The sequence below is a fragment of the Brachyhypopomus gauderio genome, chromosome 2, assembly GCF_052324685.1.
Source record: "Brachyhypopomus gauderio isolate BG-103 chromosome 2, BGAUD_0.2, whole genome shotgun sequence".
NCBI classification, from domain to species: Eukaryota; Metazoa; Chordata; class Actinopteri; order Gymnotiformes; family Hypopomidae; genus Brachyhypopomus; species Brachyhypopomus gauderio.
Genome location: NC_135212.1, coordinates 21,494,137 through 21,519,136, shown reverse-complemented (window position 1 = coordinate 21,519,136; position 25,000 = coordinate 21,494,137). Strand labels below are relative to the sequence as shown.

General features: G+C 44.9%; 3 protein-coding genes and 1 non-coding gene across 7 annotated transcripts in view; 3 read left to right on the top strand and 1 right to left on the bottom strand.

Annotated features, from left to right (window-relative positions):
- The window catches only part of megf11 (multiple EGF-like-domains 11), a 95,555-nt gene extending 90,747 nt beyond the window's left edge, over positions 1-4,808 (top strand). For all 3 annotated transcript variants that reach the window (XM_076991041.1, XM_076991032.1, XM_076991048.1), the window contains 3 exons: positions 319-378; positions 1,453-1,665; positions 1,896-4,808. In XM_076991041.1, the coding sequence (XP_076847156.1) occupies positions 319-378; positions 1,453-1,665; positions 1,896-2,071 (449 nt within the window). In that variant the 3' untranslated portion in view covers positions 2,072-4,808. The remainder of the gene's footprint in view (positions 1-318; positions 379-1,452; positions 1,666-1,895) is intronic.
- rab11a (RAB11a, member RAS oncogene family) lies at positions 3,985-10,266 on the bottom strand. The gene is made up of 5 exons (XM_076991057.1): positions 10,066-10,266; positions 7,905-8,100; positions 7,532-7,725; positions 7,237-7,317; positions 3,985-6,594 (listed from the first exon to the last, which is right to left on the bottom strand). The coding sequence occupies exons 1-5, from the start codon at positions 10,103-10,105 to the stop codon at positions 6,458-6,460; spliced, it is 648 nt and encodes a 215-aa protein (XP_076847172.1). The 5' UTR covers positions 10,106-10,266; the 3' UTR covers positions 3,985-6,457.
- An 824-nt stretch (positions 10,267-11,090) lies between these two features.
- On the top strand, positions 11,091-11,162 carry trnaq-cug (transfer RNA glutamine (anticodon CUG)). The gene has a single exon. It is a non-coding gene; the product is annotated as a tRNA-Gln (tRNA).
- Positions 11,163-11,781: 619 nt separating this feature from the next.
- Positions 11,782-25,000, top strand: part of dennd4a (DENN/MADD domain containing 4A) — a 28,414-nt gene continuing 15,195 nt past the window's right edge. The window contains exons 1-14 of one of the 2 annotated variants that reach the window (XM_076991014.1): positions 11,782-12,015; positions 17,149-17,493; positions 17,937-18,183; positions 18,351-18,420; positions 18,803-18,972; positions 19,597-19,835; positions 19,954-20,020; positions 20,167-20,225; positions 20,953-21,097; positions 21,494-21,669; positions 22,115-22,215; positions 22,919-23,137; positions 23,849-23,994; positions 24,439-24,465. In XM_076991014.1, the coding sequence (XP_076847129.1) occupies positions 17,183-17,493; positions 17,937-18,183; positions 18,351-18,420; positions 18,803-18,972; positions 19,597-19,835; positions 19,954-20,020; positions 20,167-20,225; positions 20,953-21,097; positions 21,494-21,669; positions 22,115-22,215; positions 22,919-23,137; positions 23,849-23,994; positions 24,439-24,465 (1,977 nt within the window). In that variant the 5' untranslated portion in view covers positions 11,782-12,015; positions 17,149-17,182. The remainder of the gene's footprint in view (positions 12,016-17,148; positions 17,494-17,936; positions 18,184-18,350; positions 18,421-18,802; positions 18,973-19,596; positions 19,836-19,953; positions 20,021-20,166; positions 20,226-20,952; positions 21,098-21,493; positions 21,670-22,114; positions 22,216-22,918; positions 23,138-23,848; positions 23,995-24,438; positions 24,466-25,000) is intronic. The other variant, XM_076991018.1, reaches the window with a different exon arrangement.

The following is a 25,000-nucleotide window of genomic DNA, read 5'->3' as shown; positions in this document are numbered from 1 at the left end:
TAAATGTTACTTTTTGCTTAAACGAGAAACTCTTCTTTTAAATGTGAACTGCATATAGTTAGGCTTGACCTGCCTATTAAGTTTTGCTTAGCTGTGTAACACTGGAAACTGCAGGAACTAAGATTCTGTCAACATCTGATTCTACTGCTCCCCCTAAAGACCTACAGGTTCCTGACTCTCATTATTTTTCCATCAGTTGCATGAGATTGTATCATACTTTCTAGTTAACTTAGGAAGTGTTTCACTTCGGTGTTAAGTTACTTCTTTTAAACTAATTATACAAATCTTTGCTCCTATGTGTGTGCTTCACCCGATCAGGCGTGTCACGGGAGGACACGCTGACACGTCGTGACAACCAAACCACCAGAAAGGCCAAAGGTAACGACCTCGTTACATGTCGTGTCTGTGTTGTGCACGCGCGGCCTTCCGTGCCGTTCTGCTATCCGTAGCATCCGTCCAACAGGAAAGCACGCGGCCGTCACGCGCGTCCTCCTGCTATGTGCCGCTGGGTCTTAGTGCTGGTCGGATACATGGTGAGCGCTCTGCATTCTGACCGCCCACAGTGTCCACTTAAGGGCCATAGCTTTTCAGCCTCTCTGTCTGTGTGGGCTCTGTGCTGGTGATTAATGTGATCCCTGCCCTCACCTCAGCCTTGCTCTCTAGACACAAACACACTGGAGCTCACACTCCCGCCTCCGTAAATTGATCTCCCAGGTCCAGTGTTGGCTCACGGCTGAAGTAAACAGCCTGACAAAGGGAACTGCGATGGGTTAGACTGGATAAGCTTGGATCAGTGGAGCGGCGTTCAAAAGTTTGGCTCGTGACCCCGAAAGACCACAGCCTGCTGCTGAAAATATAACATTGCCGCTGAAATTCTCTCCGTAGTGAATTTGTTACCCCCTCTGTGCTGACATTTATAATGCATATGTGTCCCCATCTTGGGAGAAATAAGTGTATCACTATGAAAAAATGCACCTCTGCAGAGCTGCTTATATTACCCTGCTCAGCCGGAGAGTGTAGCTGGGAGTGCTTGCTCCTGAACTGCCATCCTCTCCCCTGCATTCAAAGTGGTCTCTCCTGGAGATTTAGAAAGTACAGCAGAACTCGGTTCAGAATTTACCTGGGACTACAGTCCAGTCCACAGAGAGCCACAGCCGGACCAGGTTTTTGTTCTGGTGCAGCTGCTCACACACCTGAACCAGGTCATTACGTCCTGCAGAGCTGCCTGTGGTGCTTTGGGTGTTTGAAGAAAGGGAGTAGTTGGGGGTTCCCGTGGACTCCAGTAAGAACCTGTGGTGTCCACTCTAATACCGTTGGTCTAACTCATGGCATTGGTCTTAATAAAAATCACTTCAGGGGTTCGTGAATCCCGGTCTACATTTTACAGCTTCCTGCCGCTCTATACAGCGTGTGTACATAATGACCTCCTTTTTTTGCGTGTTTCTTTTACAGACTACATCAAGACATCCATGTGCAGCACCAGCTCGTGCTCTCTGAACAGCGAGAACCCGTACGCCACCATCCGCGACCCTCCGGCTCTGGCCTGCAAACACGCGGAGAGCAGCTACGTGGAGATGAAGTCGCCGTCGCGCAGGGAAATGGCCTTCTGCGCCGCGGCCGCTAGCAACGGCCTTTCCACTGTGAGCAGGAACGTCTATGACGTGGGTACGTCAGCTGGGGCACAAACGGAGCACGGGGGGCCTCCATCTGAGTTTGGTTCTATTCGCATTCTCTTAGATCCACAATAAAGAGTTTAAGGTTGACAATGATACCTCGAAGGAATACGTGACGTTGAATACTATGTATTCTTTCCTTTAACACAATAATGCATCAGAGTATGTATGCTATATTCTGTATACTGGACAAGCTTTAATCAGCGCATTCTCCTCTGTCAGAGCCTACAGTGAGTGTTCTGCAGGGACCCAACGGCCTGGCGACGGGTTTCTCCCAGAGTCCATACGACCTGCCGCGGAGCAGCCTCCTCCCCAGCCACTATGACATCCTGCCCCTTCGCCACAGCCCCACACACGGCCCCCCGGGGGCAGAGACCGCCCCCAGCTCCCTGCTGTAGAGCCTCCCTACCTCCAGAGCAGCTCACACTGGCCACCACCTGACTGTGCAACATTGAGTTTTTTTTGTTTTTTAAATCATATCTAGAAATTATTGTCTCTTCTGTGTCTCTCTCCCCGTCACACACACACACACACACACACACACATATAAATGCATCAACAAATTGATGTTAAAGCTGAAAAAGCTGGACAAGAGATGAGTGAAACCGGATTGTGCTGTAAGTCCCTCTCTGCGTGTGTGCGTGTATACTGACCCCTCATGGTGGGGAGGTGATTGTGCAGGGGATTCCAAATAAACAAGAAACTACTGACTTCTCTCTTCTCTCCGTTCAGTTTCCTGGATAAATAGATTTTATTTTGTCTAAAGACTGAACCAAGGAGGAGAAGAAAAACAACAAATCAAAGGAAGAGTCTGTAACTTGCTGTATATATTGAAGTGTATCGCAAGACTAGCAGAACTAGGGGGAACATTTGTGGGAGATTCTCATGCACCTAATGTCAGTGATACCCTCACGGATGCTTCACACTCCGTATGGTGGGAGACGCTGGCATCACTGGGTCGTTTCAGCACGACAGTGTCTGACCCAACCCATCTTATTTGGAACCAAGGGAGAACCGTCGCCCACAGATACCGTGTCAACCTTAGCTAAGTATTTCCTAGTTCAAAAGACCCCAAGGCCTGTGTCGAAGCATGGTAAATAGTATGAAAGTAGTTCTTATTGTAAAAACAAAAATGAAAAACCCAAAATAACCAAAAATGATTTTTGAGAACATTGATTTTTGGATAACACTATGGTATAAGAGACTTTACAACAAAACTTTGAACCATGTTCATAAATTATTTTAAAACCTACAGAGATGTTCTACAAGTGTTTATAAAAATGTTATAAAAACAATGGCAGCTTGATATAGGCAAGGACCCTAGCAACAGTAGTCTATATCAACCTGGTGTTTGACTTATTCATACATTATTTATGGATATAGTGATCCAGAGTGATGTGTGTCATGTGACTGTGCAGTCCTTAAACTATAGTGTTACGACTTTTGGTTTGATTTTTCCCCTTGGAATTTCTATTTATTAAATTTTTTTGCACATATCATTTGCCATTTTTATTTGTCTTTGTATATTCTTGAAACCACCACTTGGTGGGTCTTGAGAAAGGCTTTTTTGTATTTGTGTATTTATTTGTAATTTATTTGCACAAGTGATGGTTTGAGTTTTTTTTCTAGTGTAAAGTCGAAACAAAAAAAGTCAAGCATGAGTAAATTCTGGTAGCAGTTGAAGTTTAATTATTTTCATGTCATTGTTCCCTTCGTGCACACTATCGATATTTAAAATATATAACGCAAGTTAGCTTTCATGTCAAGTAAATACATCACAATGGGCAAAGACTTTCCTACATATCTTAAGACATGTTAACTACATTTTACATTTGAATTGTTATGAAGTTCAGTTATATAATCCTGCTTTGCTATATTACTTTATCTCAATCTAAACGTGTTTGCATACCCCTCACTAAAGCAATAACATACTGACAATCACACCGGGACTACACTGGCACGCCTCTGCCTCACCACAGCTGAGCAGGGTGCTTCAATTTTGGCGGGCTGTTTGTCATCACAGCACTGATTTCATCTGTTTCATCCAAATGCTGCTTGATGTTTTCTTACAAACTTCAAAATAAAGCTTACAATGAGTCTTTGACATTTGACATTAGGGCTCATGACATAGGGTCCATTATGTGAAATTTCCTGTTTTGATTTGATTTTTTTTGTTCCTTCATTCAACACACTGTTGAAAAAATTAACCATTTCTAGTAGGGGTTTTTTTCCTCTGTTCATAAGGGATCTAGTATTTGAACTGAATACTGAACTGTGAACTTTGAATACATTTACCACAAAATTTAATGAATTACTTGTGTAACCATTCTTTTATTTTGCACTTTGAAATTGGAATTACAGTGGACAGAGTGATAGCATAATCATAATAATAATAATAAAGAATAAATCACAGTACAGCGCAGACAAAAAAAAATTTCTTGAGGCAATAAATGAAAGATCACTACAGAACACATGTATTCAGGTGGACCAGGACACGCGGGGCCCGTGCGGTGCCAGGCTGGGTGGAGTCGTGCCATCTGTACCCACACATCATTGGCACTGCCTACTGTTCCTCTGCCAGTCAGACTCAATCACATTTAGGGTCGCTAGGGCTAGTGTGGGGAGAAGCCCACCATACAGACACAGAATGCACAGAGAAAGACAGAGCGCCGGCGTTATACGTATACAGTGTGGCTCCTTTATGGCAGTGTTGCAACATGACCATAGAGAGCCGGTTCTGAGCCAGGGCGCAGTTCTCTGAACATCAGACAAAAGATTTAAACCTGTACACTTATGGATTGGCAGTCCACACTATCCATTCTGATTCAGTATCATTACATCAGCCACTGGGAACAACTGTCCCCACCCCTAACCCTGAAGAGCTACCACTTAGTGTCTGATTACAGACACGCTCCCTCAGATGAGTAGCAGTTACGTATGACCTTCTGTGGTGACCTCTTTAAGGATGAAGGCTGAGGAGCTGATGTTCTCAGGTATCTCTGAGGTTATACGGTGTCACCATGATATACTATGATAGTTCCAGTCCTCATGATCATTTATATTTCACAAACACTACTACTCCTTAGACAGCCATGATGCACAACCCCTTGCAGCATGTGGTCATTCCCACATCAGCTGAAGCACAGGAATGTCTAATCACAATAAGATTATACTGGGCTACAATACATTATACATTCTTATACATTTATTTTGATTATTTATCCACAAACCTTGCACTGTCTAAAATTTCAAGTTTCTTATATAATGGGCACAATAATAAGCTAATAAATCAGTTGGCTAGTACAGAATAAATATTTGTTAATGGGCTAAAGAATTAGCTGTAGTGTTGGTTAGTCTAGGAAAGAAATATTGTATTTGGTGCAGACACAGAAAGGCTTCATTCTCAGTCATGTACTGTAGGTGGTAGATAAGTACTATATGTGGTGTTGAGCAGTATTGGCGCCCCCTCTGGCTTCTCTAAGGAATGCGCTACCTTTGGGGAGAGTTGCGGATGTGCCACACAGTCTGGAGTCTAAGACAGGTGGACTGTGTAAGACTCTCTACCTAAATGTATTATTACTTATATAACTAGCTAGTGTTTTATAATGCTGTCAAGAAAATAATAAATCTGGGCCTGTATGTACAGGCATCAAAGAAAAAGGTTCAAGACTTTCAAACACCATTTTTGTGCATTGATCCTAAGCTCAATCTACATTTCGACATCGGTCGTCATTTCACAGGTTTTATACTGGCTACAGCATGAAACATATTACTTGCGCAGAACAAGTTGACATGAAGGGGCAGAGAGTGTCCAGAGAAAGGGAGTGGTCATGGTGGACGGAACCGACCCCTCTATTGCATCACAATGGGCCCTTGTCATAAAGGCTGCGACCCCGCCCTCCACGGGTGCGCATGCACCCAACCTGAGGTGCTCCCATGCAATGCTCCATTGAGGAAGGCACTACACCTACTACTCTAGAGGAGAAGCACAGGGTGGGTGTTGGAGGCAGCGAGAGCTGTCTGATGTCTAAGGTGTTCCTCATGTTCCCGAGGTATGGTGTGGCTTGTCCTTCAGCACACAACAAACGTGGTATGAAGCATGCAAGCATATAAATCTTCAAGAGTGGACCAGGAGTCACTAATGTCAACGAGACATGTTCAATAACCTCCCCTACAGCCAGTGTCAAAATATGTGACAAAAGTGCTCTTAAGGTGACATTTAAGTTTACATGCAAAGTGAAGTATGCAGTCATAGCCAAAAGTAGGGAGGTTAGTGGTCTCTGGCACCTAATGTTAATCTAACACCATCTATTAGAGATTATCCCACCTTTCTAAATCACAACACTATGATACAGTAACACCTCCAGCACTGCAGGTCTATAGCCCTGTCACAGCCACAAACACAAGGCGGCGACACAAGACACAGACAACAGCGAACTGAACACCTTGCGCAAATGAAATTATATATTAAGACAATTCTGTGGAGTTCAGCATGACCGATTATTAAAGATCTGCAATATAAAAGCCTACCATGGCAAACAAAAAAAACAAACAAAAAAACAACAAACAAAAACAAAACAAAAAAAAACAACCTGAAGCTGAGTCCAGAGTGCAGGTGGTGACCCTTTTGAGATCTGAGGTTTAGAAACACAGCTTCTGTGCTCAAGCCCGGGCATGCAGCTGCGTCTCCGAACCAAAGCAGTCTTTAAGAAATGGCTGGGAAGGGGGGGGAGCGGGGGGGCTTCTGCAGGTGGGATGGGGGAAGAGGGGCTGAGAGGAGGGGGCTAGATGCTCTGACAACACTGCATCTTTGGTTTATTCTCAGTGGGCGGGACCTGGATGGAGACCACGTTGTTGCTAGGTGACATGTCATTGTCCCGGCGGTCTGACATCTGCTTCTGGGACACGATGCGGTAGATTTCTGTGGAATGAGGCGATACAAGATCACAGCTGAGGCTGTTTTCCTGACTTGGAGGTCATTTGTTATGCTACTCAGCGCACCAGCACTGTTCTTCCATCATTTTGCCAAGATCAGCACTCCTCTTCTGAGAGTTTCATAAATGCTGGATTTAGACTCATCATGGCTTTTTCTCACCCTTAGATATCAACCTTACAGGACTCTGGGGGTATTCTAATTACCATGTTACATTTCATGCCCTTTAAAACTTTATCTGTCGAGTTTACTTCGGAGAAACAACATCAAGCTACATTTAGTAACAGAGCAGCAACAGAGCCAGGAAGCTTTTTATTACAGTCACGTCAGGCGAGAGGAACTCTGTGGACCTAACCCAGCAAGGCCAGGCCTTTGATTAGCCATTCATAAGGATATGGCCTTTAGCCAAAAGTCAATCACTTACAATCTCTCTCCCACACACGCTCATACATACACATGCCTTCCAAAGCTTATCAGCATGCAATTTGCCCATCTACGTTTATTCTTCGCTTGCTTTGTTTACCCTTCACTTTTGGGTAAGAAGGCCTGGGCCATAACCTGACGCTGCAGATAAGGAACCAAACGAACATGTCAGCACCTTCCACGCTTCCTGAGGGGCTGTCCACTCACCAGTCAGGATGGTCTGAAAGGCTGTCTCCACGTTAGTCGAATCCAGAGCTGATGTCTCAAGGAAAGAAAGCCCATTCTTTTCTGCAGACACAAGGGACATTCATTCACCAAGATAGCATCTCAGGGACAAAGTTATCTAGCCCAAAGAGAACACAAGGCTGCTTTTTTTTTTAAGCGTTCACCCTCACTTTTGCATAAAAAAAAGATTTAAGCAGCGACATCACAGAATGACACAGGAAAGAACCGGCGCACTCCAAGCGGAGCTCTGGGTCCAACGCCAAGCATGACCTCTGACCTGCGAAGGCGCGGGCCTCGTCGGTGGGCACCGCCCGCAGGTGCCGCAGGTCGCTCTTGTTGCCGACCAGCATGATGACGATGTTGCTGTCCGCGTGGTCTCTCAGCTCCTTCAGCCAGCGCTCCACGTTCTCATAGGTCAGGTGCTTAGCGATGTCGTACACCAGTAGAGCTCCAACAGCACCACGGTAGTACCTACAATCCAAAACGGACAGCTACCTGACACGAGGCAGACGGTATACCGCATACAAAGGCATTCAGGATGTAGATACACTGCGCCTGTAGTGTAGATCAGTGTGTAGTAAGTGTACAAAGTGTAATGTCAAGTTTGTTCCATGCTGAGCACTGTGTGAGAATATCAGAGAGTGTCTTACGCTGAGGTGATGGCTCTGTAGCGCTCCTGCCCAGCCGTGTCCCATATCTGGGCTTTTACAGTCTTCCCGTCCACCTGAATGCTACGAGTTGCAAACTCTACTCCAATGGTGCTTTTGCTCTCCAGGTTGAACTCATTGCGGGTGAAACGGGACAGGAGGTTACTCTTCCCAACACCAGAGTCTCCAATCAGGACCACTTCAAAACAAAACAAAGAACTTTTTGCATGAACGGCTGGCATTGTAAGCAGTCAAACTATTTTTTTCTTAACCAGCTAAATACAGATTTGGTGCACGCTTGAGGCTGGTGCAAGCTATTTGCATTCAGAAGACAGAACAAGCCTAGGACAGCCATCACACCTACAACCTCAAAGGCCTCTAGAAGATATCTGCTGGGGTTATTCTGATCAAGGTTATACAAACATGAAAGACTTCAACCATAACAGACGCAAATTACTTGAGGTCAGATGCATGTACACCAAATATCATACATAATATGAAACTTGTACACCATATTTTGTGGCTAAATGCACCACTACCTCCACACTAATTCAGACACTCACAAATTATAATTAGAAACCCCTCCTTCATATCTGCACTCACTGACTACTTTTCCAGGCACATGTCAGCCATCTATCAGCCTATTCATCACACATTTTTACATTCAACTATACTAGAGTGTTAAAAGTTTTTTATTTTTTACAGCTACCCAAAATAAGCTAAGCGTAGCCCTGTAGTCAGAAACACACCACTGATTCAGGAACTGTAGGAAGGCTAGCAAATAATGTGCACCAACAAAAACTGCAGTGTACATCTGTCGGCTGTTCTATTGTTTCCTGTAGTGAGGGTGTATATGACTGTGTATATGACTGTGTATATGACTGCAGGCCTAGTCAACGACAACAAACGCAAACACCCCAGTGTCCTCCAGAGGGATGGAAATATAACAACGTCGTCAGCTGTATAGTTATTAGTTATTTAGCACATCTGAGACAGAGATTGTGTGATTATATATATATATATATATATATATATATATATATATATATATATATATGTGTGTGTGTGTGTGTGTGTGTGTGTAATGTTTACAAGTACACGTTAACTTACAGTAGCTCTCATATTACTTATGAACAAAGAGCGCAGGTGAACACTGACAGCTAGCGAGCTGCCCTGGTACTCTAGCCACATTTAGCTCGTATCTAGCTTAGCCAGTCAACTACCGAGTCACCAAAGCGTTAGCTCACAAGCTAACCCGAGGACGCAAGTACTTTAGCAATGCTAGCTACAGCACATAATTATTAGCTTGGGGGCTAACTGGCTAGCTTGTAGGTCAATGTCATGTGGTGGTATTTCTGTCTTGACCGCCGTGCCACAGTACATTAAATCAACGTTCATTAATGTGAAGCGACTAGCCGGTTAGCTAAACTCCACCTCTTACTGTTGCCCGGCTAGCGTACCCTAGCTAACTGTGTAGCGAGTAGGTCAATGCCACAGTGTGAGCTAGACAGCTGTGTTCCCCATCAACCTTTTATTACACCAAGTGAGAGGGAGTGCAGTTTGTGACATTTAGCTACACAGATAGTAACTTAGAACACGGGTCGGTAAAAAAGACGAATAAGAGGTACGACGGTTTCCGCGTTGTTTTCCGTTTGCGAGCAGCCTCAGCTGTGATCTTTAAGGTGTGGTGCGGGAGTGTGTCCTCACCTCCGGACTCATCTAGTCAGCTACCTATTCTAGCTGAGCTGGGGTTTAAGTGGATTTAAGTAGCTAGTTAATACAGCTAGCTAGCTATCCTATATATATATAAATATATATATAATCACAACAGCGTTATAATTGTATAGAATTTAATTTTTCATATTCATGTTTAATTGTGTTCACAGCTAGCTGGCTAGTAACGTTTTAAACATTAAGGGAGCTTCTTCGCGGATGCTACTGGTTACCTGCCTAGCCAGATAGCCTAGCTAGCTAAGACATTTTGAAGCTAATATAAAGCTAAATAAGCTACACACTAGCTGGCTATGTGCCTCGCTACCAAACTGTCTTAGCTAGCTAGCTAACAACGGGAGAAAAAGACTAATATGACTGCTAGCTAATATAGGTTAACTAACTGAATATTTTAGTCAACTATAAACTTTAGTTGGTTACATATGTTATTTACCTTTAAACAAGTAGTCATATTCATCGTCTCTTGTTCCCATCTTGATCAAAACAAAGGATGATAACTGGTAAACACACGGCTAGCTATCAAAAGTGGACACAACCAGTCCTTTCCTCTCCGATGCTGCACTGCAGTCAAATTGTGTGATTAAGCGGTAGCCATGCTAGCTACTTAGCTAGCGAGCGGACAAGTTTTACTCAAGCGTCCAGAGCGATCGCTTTGATTTCAAAATAAAAGTCTCTCAAAAGCAATAGCAACCCACAGTGGGTTTGTCAAAATACACAGAGGTTTAATATGTTAAAATAAACCGAAATATGAGCATTGTGTTTTCATTCCGACCCATATTTGGAAACAAACATAGCTTGAAATGTTTTGGGTGGGTCTGACAAAAATAACGGTGTCTATTTTGGCCCTTCGACTTCACAGACTTATTCAAGCTCCTTGCGACAGATTCTAGTCAGTATACGTTTTTAACTCCGCCACTCAAAAAGTATTTGCTTTATTTTTTAAGGGTCTAAAGACAGAGTGAACGTATGAGTTGAATAAGTGTTCAGCTAAACTATGCAAACTGCAAAAACGTTCCCCAACCGAACTGAAATAGAACAAGAAACTCATACAAGAAGCACCCACCCATCAACATCAGAGAGCAATGCTTTACTTGATGATTGCCCATTTGAAAATGAACCTAAACGCTCCAATTTATTCATCATTCTAATTTATCCGTTTGTGTTTGCCTTGCCTACACTCTCCAGTTCCATTCGAATGAATTACATACTGCTTTAACTAACGATTATAACAACATATTATTATTGTATATTATATGTTTTACTTCTCCGAATTATTAATTGCTTTCACATACGTCTTAACAAAGAAGTGGTACTAGTTTCGTGATCGCGGTCTTTTATTTTTGAAAAGAATATATTTCCGGTTAATTTAATTAAAAAAAACAACTCACGTCACTGTGTAATACGAATATAAATGTCAATGTAACGTTAAAAAGTGGCGATGTTAAACACAGTTCTTACGGTTCCATGGTGTAATGGTTAGCACTCTGGACTCTGAATCCAGCGATCCGAGTTCAAATCTCGGTGGAACCTGCTGTAAGGTTTTCCTTTCATGGTTGAAAGAAAATACAGTTATGCATGGCATTTATTATATATCAGTAACTGTGCTGATGTGTACAAAAACACGATCAAACGCAGTATCTTGCAGGAACGCAGACGATCCAGTTCAACCGACACTGGGTTATGTGAGATATTTTAGATGCGTCTTTATATAGAATTACTGCCATGTCCCACCATACCTTGTAGCCTCGCACCTCCGTCTCGCATTGCCTATGTCTGACCACATGGAGGCATCATTTTGCTAACTTACGAGGAGATTCAGGGTGCCTAGTTATTCAGCGACATTCTACATTGTTTTAAGTATTCGCTGTTGATATTTTTACGTTTTCTTAGAGATATAATTACATATGAATAATTTAGAAATAATAAAGAATATATCATGCATATAGCAAATCCGTAATGCCCTAACATAAAAATCTTGTAACATCTTGTAACATCCCGTTGTATTTAAAAACGGGAATTGTCTCTTGCTTAACACTTGCTAACGTTACTGTATAGTATATGAGGTCAGACAACACCTCTGTTTAAATGACGTCCTTCGGGTTTGCTGGCAGTCACGTGCACGGGTAGCAGCTTTTGATAAGCGCGTGCGCGAGAAACAAGCTCAGCGCATCCCAAGAGCGTTTGGGTATCATATGTGGTAGCGACCGATTCGGTGCGTTGTTAACAGCGAAAATTCGCACATGAGGAATAAAATGTTATTTGGTTCAACGAAAATGCAAGATAGCACATATATTCTGTAGCAGAATTTTTTACGTTTCAAGCTGAATTAATATAGCGGGAAGGTTCAATGAACTGATCATCAAAGCGCCGATCCACCGAAACCGTAAGTGAGCGACCAAGATAAACAACGATCTATTATGTTGTTGCATGTTTTTTGAATGTGCATATTGTATTAATAGATGGGTAAATTTAGGATTATATTTCAGCACCTACAGCCGTAACGCTAGCCGATAGACTGACAGAGTGAGTGTAACGGGCGTAACGGGGTGATCATTTGATTGTTTTGCTAAAGGTTCTTGCACGCGCCCGTAGTGACGCGCAGCAGTTCGGATTTATCGTCAAACCCATTTGACTAAGTTTGAATTTTAACACAAGGTTCTTCAAACCTTGCAAATTACGCCGTATGAATCTGTTCGTTGTCTTCTGCAGTCGGCTGTATGGTCATACCCTTTCTTGACTGTTAATCGCTTTCTAATTTGTATAAACTGGTGAGAATTTAAAGGGAATCACTAGCTACGTGCTTATATTCCGTGTACACGTCTGGCAGTCTTCGTCTCAGTATTGGTTTATTGGCATGGTTAAAGCAGACCAGATCGAGTGGCCCGTTACCGTCAGTGCATGTAAACAGAACCCTTTAATTTTTAATGGAAAGGGAGAGGATCAGTTCAAGTTCATATTTGATTGGGGAGTATCTTGTAGACAAGAGCATCATCTGGTTGCATGTTTCTGGTTGAAAGTGCAGATTGAAGAGCTGTGTTCGACTTCAAATAATAATGCTGGATATTTACAAGTTACTGTGGAAATTTTCTCTGTTGAGTTTAATCACGTAATTTGACACATCTCTTGCTGATTTATCCCTTATTCTACACATCTTCAATTGCGTCAGTTGTTTTGTAAATTGTTCTGGTTACGCTAAAAGAATGCTTACAGTTACATGTGTGATCCTTTACAATTACATTCTCATGAAACGTGAGATCTGATGTATGTTGCTTCATGTCCACAAATACTGCGTCGGGTTTGAGTTTCTGAGTTTGCCTCCTACGCTTAATTGATAAGGCGCTCCGCCCCCAGCAGTACGGCGTGTTATATTAGTTTACATTGTTTTCCGTTAGTGATGAGATTTTCGTGGTGAGGCATGCCTAGTCGCCCTGATGGGGCAAGGCTGAAGCCTGAAGCCTGGGTGTTGGGCGTGCTACAATGTATAGTTTTATGTCTCAACTAACAGCCGGTTTTGGTTCTATGGTTGTTTAAAATATGTCAGATTTTCATGTTTTTTTCAGAACCATTCCCTAGATTCACTGCATTTTGATACCTTAATCTGCACAGTGGAGACTTCTGGTCTCGGGAACGAATTAGAAAGCTCATCAGGTGTTTTTTTGCATAACACCTTTCCTGTCTTACCTGTAGCCCATCTCCTGGTATAAACACTGAACCACTCAGGGCTCCACCCTCCCTATTCCCCGCCTAAACAAGCGCCTGTCTGCTTGAGTCTCGCCGTGGCGTAGAAGAGTCAGATGTCCGACTCCATGCCTTAAGCAGGACCAGATGCTTGGCCAAGTGTGCTGCATTAGTCCTGTGCTTCCTGCATTCTCCCCCTTGGTCTCACCGCTGCTCCAGATCTGTGCATTAGCAGGAACCTCCCTAGTGCCCAGGAACCTCCCTAGTGCCCAGGAACCTCCCTAGTGCCGACACCATGGGCCCTGGGCCACTCATCTTGGCTCCTTAGCAGCTGTATGAGATCAGTCTCATTGTTTTTGACAGACCCTTGAAAGTGGCTTACACCAGAGCCCCCTTGAAGCCACGGGCTGGAGAGACCAGGGCACTGCTAATCTTACAGGCCGCCGCAAGGAAACCTCCCAGAGAGTTGAGATAAACAACGTGGCTAGTGGAAGATGGTGAGCTACATGGTCTAGTGGGCCTGCTCTATTGTCCAGGGAGAAAGGGTTTGTTTATTGAGGAGCTTTAAGCCTGTAAGGCTGTACTTTGTAAGCAGTTCTACTGGACTGCATGTCACCTAATGTGCATGACCTACTACCCATGTTTAGGCCAGAGAATGCTTTGAAAGCTTGATTAGAATGCTTGGTTGTAAAGATTTGATAGAATGCATGGTTAGAGTGCTTGGTTATAATGCATGTTGGTTTGTATAGATTTTGTTTGCCCAGATTCATCAGTGAGTGTTTTGACCTAGGTACAGAATCTTTACAATATCTGGTTTACACCTTAAAGAAGTCTTGGATAAAACCAATATTGTACCATAGGTTGATCCTGGCTTGAGTTCCCCAAATCTGCATCTAGTTCTTCAGCGTTGCGATTTCCACACTAAGATATGACAAATTTTTACCACAGCCAATTTACAAAGAAAAGGGAACGTCTATTTTTCTGTGGTCAGTTACAGTGTGCGCCAGTGCTGTGGGGACGGGCAGGAAATCAGTCATCACTTTAGCAGAAGTTCCCTGTTTCTTAATGGGTGTCCCAAGGTAGCAGTGTCCACTCACGCACTTGCTGTTGTCTTTACGCAAGTTCCTCACGGCAGGATTTCCGCTGCGTGGGAGCCACGCTGTGACGGAGATGAAAGCTTCTCGGAGGTTCCTGTCCGTTCTTCCGTCTCTGTGTGTCGCTGCCAGCGTGTTCCTCTCTCAGCAAGTTGCTTCCTGTCCGTGCCTGCCCGTGTTTGTTAAGACGTTGTCTGAAGAGTGATGAGTCACACAGAGGAGCTTTGCTAATTGTGTGGCGTAACTGCCGTGTACCTCGGGGCGATCCTTGGCTTCCCCCACGGCCACAGCCGTTATCGGCATGACATCAATAGCAGAGGTCCTGCCCAATGTGAAAATGATTGGCATGTTGAATTAAGATTGCAGTCCTTGTCTTTGAGGTGAGCTGCTAATAACACTGTCCTTACATTAGATCACAGACCTTCCAGTTTGCTTTTTTTTACTTTCTATGTCGTTTTCTCTGTCCTCAGCACAACAGAAAACAGAGAGGGTTTTTTTTTCTTCTTCTTCTTCCCTCCACCATCGTTGCCATGGTGAGGATTATAATTTCACTGCGCTGCCTGCCAGTCTGTGCGGATAGCGTGGTTGCTGTACTGAAAGATTATGTCTATATATAATCCAAAAAATCTCTCACGTAACGTGTGACACATCTGCTGCGTTTGGTGTGGCGTGTCTGTAGGAGTCTTCTGGCGTCGGTGGCCCGGTTTGTGCAGGTGTAGGTGGTTCTGGGGAGGCAGATGTGGTGTGGTGGGTGGCTTCAGGGCTCCTCGCTCAGAGGGAGCCCTGGTCATTGGTCAGACTGGCAACAGTTTGATGTAAAACATGAGAAAGTAAAAGTGTAAAGGAGCCTGTCCTGCTTGGAGTCTCAGAGCTGGGGAGCATGTTCTCGAAACATCTCCAGCCTCCAGCTTTTAAAGGGATGAAAGGGATACATTTTATGCTGAGTCTAATATCCCAATCTACTTTAGACCATAAAAAAATAGATATTTTTGTCACCGTCCTCAAAAAGATGCACTATAAATACTAGCGTCTTGATCTATACTTTCTCTAAAGAGCCATTTGCTTTAAATACATAAAGCCAGTCCTTGGTCATTGTGAAGTAGCCAGTCAGTAGGTCAGTTTTGTTTCCAAGGCCCTTAAGCTGTGTCCCGTGACTGTGCTGGCCCATATTCCAAACCAGTGAAAAGCCATTACCTCTAAAGCCCTCTAAAGAGAACGGCTTTAGAGTGAAGTCGCTCGCCAGCTGTCTGAGGGAGGGTGAGGACACTTATTAGAATCTGTTTGGACAATACTACATTTGAAGAATAGCCTCTTAAATAACATCAGCATTAGATTACGAAATTAAGACTGTTAAGCAGCCTTGTACATCATGAGAGGTTTAGATGGCTTAAATGTTGCTACTTGGTGTGGACCATCATGCATATCAAATTCCAACATGCCATTAGCAAAATCCAGTGTCGTCACTTTTGTATAATCCAGTCTAATTCTTATAGTAATGTTTCTGCCAGAACATTTCAAATTGTAATGATGTAATCACTAGGTCATCTGGGCCCAGGAGTAGACTGAACAATAGTACATCATTTCCCTGGCCTTGTCCCTGTCTGGCCAGCAGGGGCTTAGAGCTGGTTGTTTATCACTGGTCCTGTGGGCTTTGGTGACTTGTAGAGAGAGAGACAGACACACAGAGAGTGAGATGGTTAGGACCCACCCAGCCATGCATTATTGGCTACAAATACACTGCTATTTATGGCACCATGAAATATCAAGGAGAATCATACTCGGCTGCCTGTAGTACTGGAGTTCTTTGCTAGACCTGGGGGTGCTTTCACCCTCCTGCAGTAAAATCCCCAATTCAGAGCCCATTTAGAGAACCTGCTGAGGGAGGTGTGGCGTCTCCCACAGCTAGACATCTGGGTTATTTTCTTCTGTTGTGTTTAGGTGTTTGTTTTTGTTTATTTGTTTTGGTTTTGTTTTGTTTCAGTTTTCATATTGGGGAGAGCAAATTTTTTACATTGTAACAGAATTCATTTATCATATTTCGATTTTTATGTGATTGTGGGTAAATGTATATTCTCAGTATACATTTATTCTGTGATGAAGAATTTCACAAATGCCTTCATAAGCCCATAGTTTGTGGAATCGGAAATACGCTTTTTTGCGTTGCAGGAATTCTCAGTAATTGCTACCATATGCTTTTTGTATTTCTTACAGGGTTAGTGGTGTGTGTGTGTGTGTGTATGTTCATGAATGAGTATGTGTGTGTGTGTGTGTGTAGCAGTGTGGGTGTGTTTCCGAGCATAAGAAATTCAATAATGGAAGGGGGTCAGAGAAAGTCATGGCGTAAGCACAGGGCAGTTACATGGGCCTAAACACGGGCCGAAAACTCACCGTCTAAAATGCAGTGTGTGTGTGTGTCTAAAACTCACATCTCAATGTTTTAAAATCTTTCTTCCAGTAAAACATTGTGTAGCACTTTAATTCTGTACTGGTTTTGTATGTTTTATACTTCCTTGTTTGAAAATTAGTTACTGTGCATCTTTAAGAATGTAAGAATGAAAAGAATGTATCCTCTTTTCATACCTGACGAACGCAGTGTAGACTAAAGTTTCACATTACTGTGAAACTTTATTTGTCTAAAGTGAGTGACTCTGTAATGTAGACCTTGGGTGTCCTACTTACCTCTCCTGGCATGTGCCCTTCTTCATGTCCCCATCTCTCTGTCTGTCTGCCTCCTTACGTCCCAGACATGCTGTCCTCTCTCTATGGAGAAGGCTGAAGATGGAGGACAAAAGCCCACGTGTAGCAGACTACTTTGTGGTGGCGGGCCTGACCGACTCCTCCAGGCCCTGGGAGGAGGACGTGTCCGGGGAGGACGTCTGTCAGAGGAGCTCGGCCCAGCACAAGGCTCCCATCACTGATGTGACGGTGGTGATCCGCTCCCAGGGCGAGGAGGTGCCACGGGACTACACCTGCGTGGAGATCACGCCCTCTGGCCTGCCTGCCGAGCTGAACGGGGGCAGCCTCATGGGCCCTCAGATATTCCTGTGCTACAGACGCGGCCGAGACAAGCCGCCTCTCACCGACCTCGGGTGAGCCTTGTTTACGCTTCCCACGTTCCACTGCTTACATAAATGCAGGTGCTGATTGTAGGACATTGTTATGTATCAAATTGATAATAACAGTGTATTAGTATTGCAGTATTTATATAATCAGTAATTGCAGAAGTAAATAATTATTTGGTTTGGCAGAAAATCCTGGGAGGTATGGGAATCTCTGTGTTTTGGAAATAACTGCTTGTTAATCCATGCAGATTACGCGTCGTAATTGTGAATGGATCATTTGTGGTTAATTATGGAGTTACCAGAGTTACCAGATCAACAACAAAATTGCAGCAGCTTTGATTTGATTAATGGTTACACACGGTTACTCATAGCCATCATACAGTAGCGCGCCTTACAAAAGACAGAAATGACACTGTTTAATGCCGGTCACCCCTGTATCAACATTGTGTGCCTTGCTGTTTAATACCCAGAGTCCTCTATGAGTGGAGAGAGAAACTGAAGCCAGGATGTCACATTATCCAAACCACGCCCTCCGGTCGCCCTGCCAACATCAGTGGCTCCTCCTCCCAGAGGATCTTCATCACTTACCGGCGTGCCCCAGAGAGCCATTCTCATGCATCATTGGCTGTCACAGACATTTGTGTTATTATTCCGGGCAAAGGAGAGACACCACCACATGCCTTCTGCAAGGTTGACAAGAGCCTCAATAACAGTATGGTGAGCACAGCATACGTGTGGTCTGCACTGATAACACATTTACATCCCAATTACCAACCGCTGAAACGGCACCATGCAAGGCCAGCATTGGTCCAGCATTTCCACATACAAAGCTTGACTTTGTAGTAAATAACTTGTGTCTATTTGTTTTGTTTTGCCTTTGTTAGTGGGGGTCCTCAGTGTACCTGTGTTATAAGAAGTCCTTAGCCAAAACCAACACTCTTGCATTCAAAGCAGGTACGTTCCCAAATCACACGCAGATCACCAGCAGTGTATGGTACAGAGCCATAAACACGAGCATCAGTTTGAGGAGTGTCTGTGAATCAGTGTAGGGTGAATTATTCAGGGCTACATGCAGGGAACAAGTGTTCTCATACTGCACTGGGATTGTGAAATCAGGACACAGCTGGTCACGACCAGAGCATGTCCCAACTCATGGGGATAGAACTAGTGTTTTCTAGTTTATCTGCAGAGCCCAATAGGCCGGTCAGTTTCTTGACCCATACCTTTGTTTACAACAAGCTTTTTACACGGAGAACCATGCTAAGTGATTGCAGAGTTCTAATGTCGACTGCCAAGAAACACTGACGGCATGACGCTCATTGAGGGCTGCGTTCAGGTCTGTTGTCCAGGTACCCAGAGGAGGACCACGAGTCGTTCCCCCTGCCGGAGTCAGTGCCTCTATTCTGCCTGCCAATGGGAGCGTCTGTGGAGTGCTGGCCCTCTCACACCAAATATTCCCTGCCCGTCTTCTCCACGTTCGTCCTCACTGGAGCGTCGGGAGAGAAGGTGAGTGCTCAGATGAGCCTGACTGCCCCAGGGCAGACACACACACACACACACATGCGTGCACACACACTCATATGTCTGCTCTGTTTGGGTCTCGAGTCAGACTAGGCCAGCGTAGCGTTTTCAGACAAAGGTGAGTTGTCTCGCTGCATTCGGTGCTGCATGGAGAATTTAAATCAGTGAGAGACTTTGGTGCATCATATCAAAACGTCAAATCATGACCTACAGGAGCAGAATTCAAAGGGAGACGAACAGTCATAATTGATCTGCTTATTAATGCGTAGTTTCAATTTGCATTAGGGAGGGTGAGGCTCCTCCTCTCACTCCCCTAGACAAGCACAAGTCTCTTCACACAGCACCATTCAGTAATTTATTCACTTAGGTAACTAACATCAAAGGCGCCTGACTGCAGTTGGGTTTTTCTCATATGACTGCTCTAAGAAGAAACAGACAGCCTCAAAAGAGACTGTGTCTCAAGTGACGAGCTCTAAGAAAAGAATTCACATGCCTAGAAAAATACGCTGTTGGATAATCGCACAGTGCGGTCTTGTTATTTAAAATGTCTGACATTATGATGATGGCAGCTTGTGGAATGAAGGTGACGAGTGTGTTTGGCGTGAGCAGGTCTACGGGGCGGCCATCCAGTTCTACGAGCCGTACCCTGAAGAGCGTCTCCCGGATCGCCAGCGCTCCCAGCTGGGCCTGCAGGGGGCGGGGCCCCAAGCGGAGGACTCCATGACCGTCCACACCAACAAAAGCATCTGTCTCCTCTCACACTGGCCCTTCTTTGATGCCTTCCGCAGTTTCCTCACCTTCCTGTACCGCTACTCCATCTCTGGGCCTCACACTCTGCCCATCGAGACGTGAGTGGCGCGGAGGCCCCAGCGTGCACGCATGCTTCATAATACACCACACAACAGACATTACTGTGTGGGTTTCAGCACGTGTGATTCTTTATGCATCTTCTTGTCTTCTCTGCAGGCATATCTCTCATTTCATGCACAAAGTTCCTTTCCCTTCATCTCAAAGGCCTCGGATTCTGGTCCAAGTGAGTCAAGATGCATTTGTGTCTTTGTCTACAGCAAAGCAGTTTGTAATGACAGCAGAAGCACAGAGGTGCATGCTGGTCTGGACTTGTACTTCTTTAAATAGGCGTGTGTGTGTGTGTGTGTGTGTCTGTTTGTTTCTCCACAGCTGTCTCCTCACGATAGCCTAATGCTGAGCCAGCCAGTCTCCTCTCCTCTGCCCCTGAGGTAGGTCACATGACCCGCATCCACCAGCTCTCACAATGTCAGGTCCAGACTGCAGTGGGCATGAGAAACTGCCTGACCCAGTTCACAGTGGTCCTTACAGCTCCAGGCTGTCTCATGTGCAACTGGGCTGTGGGGCTTTTTTGTTTGTGCCTGAAACACAAACATTCATTAGAAACACCTTGTAGGTATACATTTAAACACCGAATCATCCACCTGATGCCATGTGTGTGTGTCCTGAGAATCGTCCTGTAGCGGGTTATCAGGGGTCGACTCCAGAGTTGCTGCTGGCTTGGGCTTTGTGGGTGGCAGTCCACAACGACTGTGAGAAAGAAAACAAAACAGAAAAAGACTGTAGTGAGTGACCTTTTGACCTAGATGTGAACTCTAGAGAGCTGTTTACACCTTTGCATACAGACTCTCACCAGTACAACCCAGTAGCATGACACCTCCATGTCAGATTGACTGCTACGTTCAGATTCAAGTCAGCAGATGTCTAGTCAGCAGTGGTCCAGTGGTGCAACATTAGCCAAGAGTAAACAGTTTAGCTGGTGGCTGATAAACTGTGGATGGCAACAGATGGGTCACATTATGTGATTACGTTCCTATAAAATGCACCTATAAAACTGGGTGTAGCCAGTGTAATGGCCAGCGAGCACAGATGTTTCTGCTAAAGTAATCATCCTGTGTGTGTGGCTGTGTGTTTTTGCGTGTGTGTGTTACCTCTCAGTGGCGGAAGGCTTTCTACACTACTGCTCAACCTGGGCCCCAAGAACGCCGTGACCCTGCTGGTCCTGGCCGTGACCGAGCACAAGATCCTGGTGCACTCCCTGCGGCCGGCTGTGCTCACCAGTGTAGCCGAGGCCCTGGTGTCGGTAAGTGCAGAAGCCCGCACAGCCTGCACGGCACCAGGCCCCCTGGATACACCCACACGGCACCAGGCCCCCACACGGCACCAAGCCCCCACAGGCACGCCCACACGACATCAGGCCCCCCGGACACAACTCCAACTGTCGTTTATTACGGCCGTGCGCCAGTCTGGGTGGAGCTGTTTTGTTTGTTTGGGGTGTTTCATTTTGGGGGAGGTACACTGGTTTCTTCTCTTCATTTCTCTTCCATCTTGAGTTGTGATAGGCTCTCCTGGGATCGCTTCGTCCCCACTACAGGGCTGTGTTATCTCATGAAGCTGCAACTGGGTTTTGAAGTATTTACTGCTTTAACCGACAAAAGCCTTGGTGTGTTGAATGTGTCCACGCTGTGTTTTTCTGCAGGTGATCTTTCCCTTCCACTGGCCGTGCCCGTATATCCCACTGTGTCCGCTGGCCTTAGCAGACGTGCTCAGTGCCCCCTGCCCCTTCATCGTGGGCGTGGACTCGCGTTACTTTGACCTGTACGAACCCCCGGCAGATATAACCTGCGTGGACCTGGACACCAACACCATCTTGCAGTGAGTGACTGTTTGACCTCTGCGAAGTCCTGAGTTCTCTAGAGAGCATCTGTTGAAGTGTGACCTGCAGTCTTAGTGTGACCTACAGGACACTTTTCAGCTCCACCATAAAAGCTCCAGTGAAATTGAATCCCAATCCCATATTTTTAAATTTGCTTTCTTGTTTGAAAAGGATTTCAAGCCTTCTTAAGTGGAGATTCTTAATAATGATAAAGGCAATGGTAAATGCAATAGATAAAAGCAATCTTGATTCAGGTGGTCTTAACATTAGTGGTATAGAGATAAGTCAAGCAGCCCCACATCTGCTGGGCACATGCTACTGTTTCTCAGCTAATCATGAGAAACCAACAAGTTTATGAAGCTCTTGAAGGCCTTACTGCTGTCAGACAGAAAGCAAAGCTCTGTGTGTGTGTGTGTGTGTGTGTGTGTGTGTGTGTGTCTGCAGAAAAGAGGATTGCAGAGCCCTGACATGGAAGATCCTGCCAAGGAAAGCCTGCAAACATCTGATCAACACCCTCTGCGATCTTCACCAGCAGCTTCTGAAGGGTGAGTGGAGAACCCCTCCCCCTTTCTTTCCTCTTCTTTCAGTTCCTTTTCAAGGACACCTTTGACTCAGTTCGCTGCTCTACGTCTGTCAGAGCAGTCTCACCCCTGGCTTTCTTGAGTGTGACTACATAGTTTTATCACACACCGAGCCTTTTATTGGCTGCTGACAACATGAAGCACCAGAAAACGGTGACCCAGAGGTCGAGACTGCATCTGAATACCTCCTGAGATCATGATGTTATCTCAGTGTCGCCTGAGTGCTGATGGGTGGATGTTAAAGCCTCTGATCTCCACTCTGTCCAGCACTCTCTCTCTTCTGCTATGCTTGGTATGATAACTATGGCCCTATAATGTGCTGTAGATGTACTGTAAATCATGGCACAAGTATGTAAGAAACTACAGTAAAAAAAAACATAAATCTCTAAGTGCTGAGCGCCGTCTGCATTAGAGATAGTGTTCCTTGTTGTGGGCAACGTACATCTCTGGTGTAGACATGATATGAATGGTCTAGGGAGGACACCATGTTCTCTCTGTTTAAAAACAAGTGGTGGATTAAAACTGGGTCTATTTCTTCCCTGTGGTTTGTCTAGCACTTCTTTATCGGCACACCCATTACTTACAAAACAAAACCAAAGTAAAGGTCAATGTCAGATGAGACAGGACTGTCGCTTAGATGAGCTTCAGCTTATGCAACCTTCTCCAGGTTATCATCTGAGCCGTGAGGAAGGCCACGTGGAGAGAGCCATGATCGACCAGGATCTGGGCAGCGGCAAGAGCCTTCAAACGCTGGAGATAGAGATCCAAGAGGCCTTCCTGCACTTCATGGCCGCTATCCTGAAGGGTTACCGCTCCTACCTGCTCCCCATCACCCAGGCTCCATCCGAGAAGGCCACCGACGCTAGCTCTCTCTTCGACCTGCAAGGTAGGCCCAATGTCCAGGGGCGTTCATATTGGGTTTTTTTCTGTGAACATCATAGGACCTTTATTTTGCAGTACAATGATGCTGGTTAAATTGAATGCAACCAAAACATGTGGTTTGTTTTGAAATGTCATTTGTGATAGTGACTTGATAAAAACCCAGCAAGAAAACCACTAAACAGCAAGAACACCCATTACAGTGTGAGGACAGAATTATTGGCATGTAGAACAATGAAACATGAACCCTTGAGTCTTTTTAATGATGTAACCGTCTACCGGAGCTGACTGGATACTTCTGTAGTTGAAGCCTGGCGCCTTGCCCACAAAGTCTTGCTTTAATCAAGCCTGACATTAGGGTGGTGAAATTAGCCGGCCTGACGAGCCCTGCGAGTGTCAATGCTGAACAAAACAGTGCATCTGCAACCACTTACATAATAGGAAAATAAGACTTAGTTCCGCCTTCTTAAACAATGGTCCTGCGTTAAACCACTCTGTGTCAGTGTATTTTAGCACTGAGATTGGCATCGTTTGTTAGATGTCAGTTAGGACTTCCCAGACTTGATTGGCTGGACGTGTAATTGTATCAGACTGGATGGAAAGGAGTTGCCTGTTCAGTTATTAGTCACTGTAACCACAGGCCAGGCCAGGGCAGGCCTTCTCCCTGCTGCTCTGATGGCCTGCTGACTTGAGCTGTGGCCTCTGGTGTTCTCTGCAGGGTTCTTGAAGAGCCGTGATCGCTCCCATCAGAAGTTTTATTCCCTCATGACCAAGACTCAGATGTTCATCCGTTTCATCGAGGAGTGCTCCTTCGTCAGCGATAAGGACGCAAGCCTGGCCTTCTTTGATGATTGTGTTGACAAGGTAGATTTTTATAGCTATTTACATCACTGGTGTAAAAAAAAGAGAAATAATTTACACAATGGTTTAGTTAGTCAGGAATTTCTTTTGCAACCCTCCAGTTTTTATGCCCAGCCCCTCTTTAATGAAGTAGTTCACAGATTACGTTTTTTAAACCACACTCCAGGCAGCAGGCCCAGTCAAGGGCACAGATCTAAAGTGTGCGCTAAAGCAAAGGCGCAGTGATTTGGAGGAAGAATAAGGGTAATATTTCCATTATAAGCTTTGGTGCACAGATCCCCTGAGATGACTTATGTCATTTAATTCCTTCCTTATGAGCAGCGTTCTGTGGAAGACTTGCTTTGGCTGTTCTTCTCTGATTCGCTGACAACCTGCTCTGTTGTGCTCTGTTCTTCCCTCCCTCACTCATTTCTCTAACCCCTCATCCTTATCGCTTGCGTGGAAAAGCTCTTTGGTGTGGAAAAAACAGCAAAGGTAAGCTCCTGGATTCTGCTCCCGCGTCTTCCTTCTAATGAGTATGCAAGTCTTGCCTTAGAAAAACTCGTTTGTGTACTAAGCACCAACTGGGCTTTTTGTTTTGTTTAGTTTTTTTTGTCAGAATTGTTGGGAAAACCAGAGACGAAGTTTCAGTGTTTGTTCATTAACAGACTAATTAGCATAGATTGATCTCCGTATGATGAATCTGTTTGTGCGGCGTTTCTCAAGACTTCGAGCCTTTACTGGGACATGCCACTGGCTTTGTGCATCATTCCAGCAGTATTACACATTGCCTGGGCAGGACTGGCAAGACAGTCAGAACTGCAGAACATGTCACGATGACTCCTTCTGTGCGCCCGTCCATCGTGTCCTGTAGATCCTTCACCCCATTGCAGCTCTCCTCAAACTGGGCGCACGTGGAGTGATGTTGTATATTGTGCTCTCTAAATGACCCTCTTAAAAGGCATACAGGCACCACCAGGCACGTTCCTCGCCGGTTGCTTTTTATTTCCGAGGTTTATAACCGTCTGGA

What these genes read in the sequence shown, in the direction of transcription:
- rab11a (XM_076991057.1), bottom strand. Translation starts at nt 10,105, where the DNA reads ATGGGAACAAGAGACGATGAATATGACTACTTGTTTAAAG. An exon ending in ATATGACTACTTGTTTAAAG is followed by an intron (nt 8,101 to 10,065) that starts GTAAATAACATA and finishes TTTGTTTTGAAG; the next exon opens with TGGTCCTGATTGGAGACTCT. An exon ending in CGAGGCCCGCGCCTTCGCAG is followed by an intron (nt 7,318 to 7,531) that starts GTCAGAGGTCAT and finishes TTGTGTCTGCAG; the next exon opens with AAAAGAATGGGCTTTCTTTC.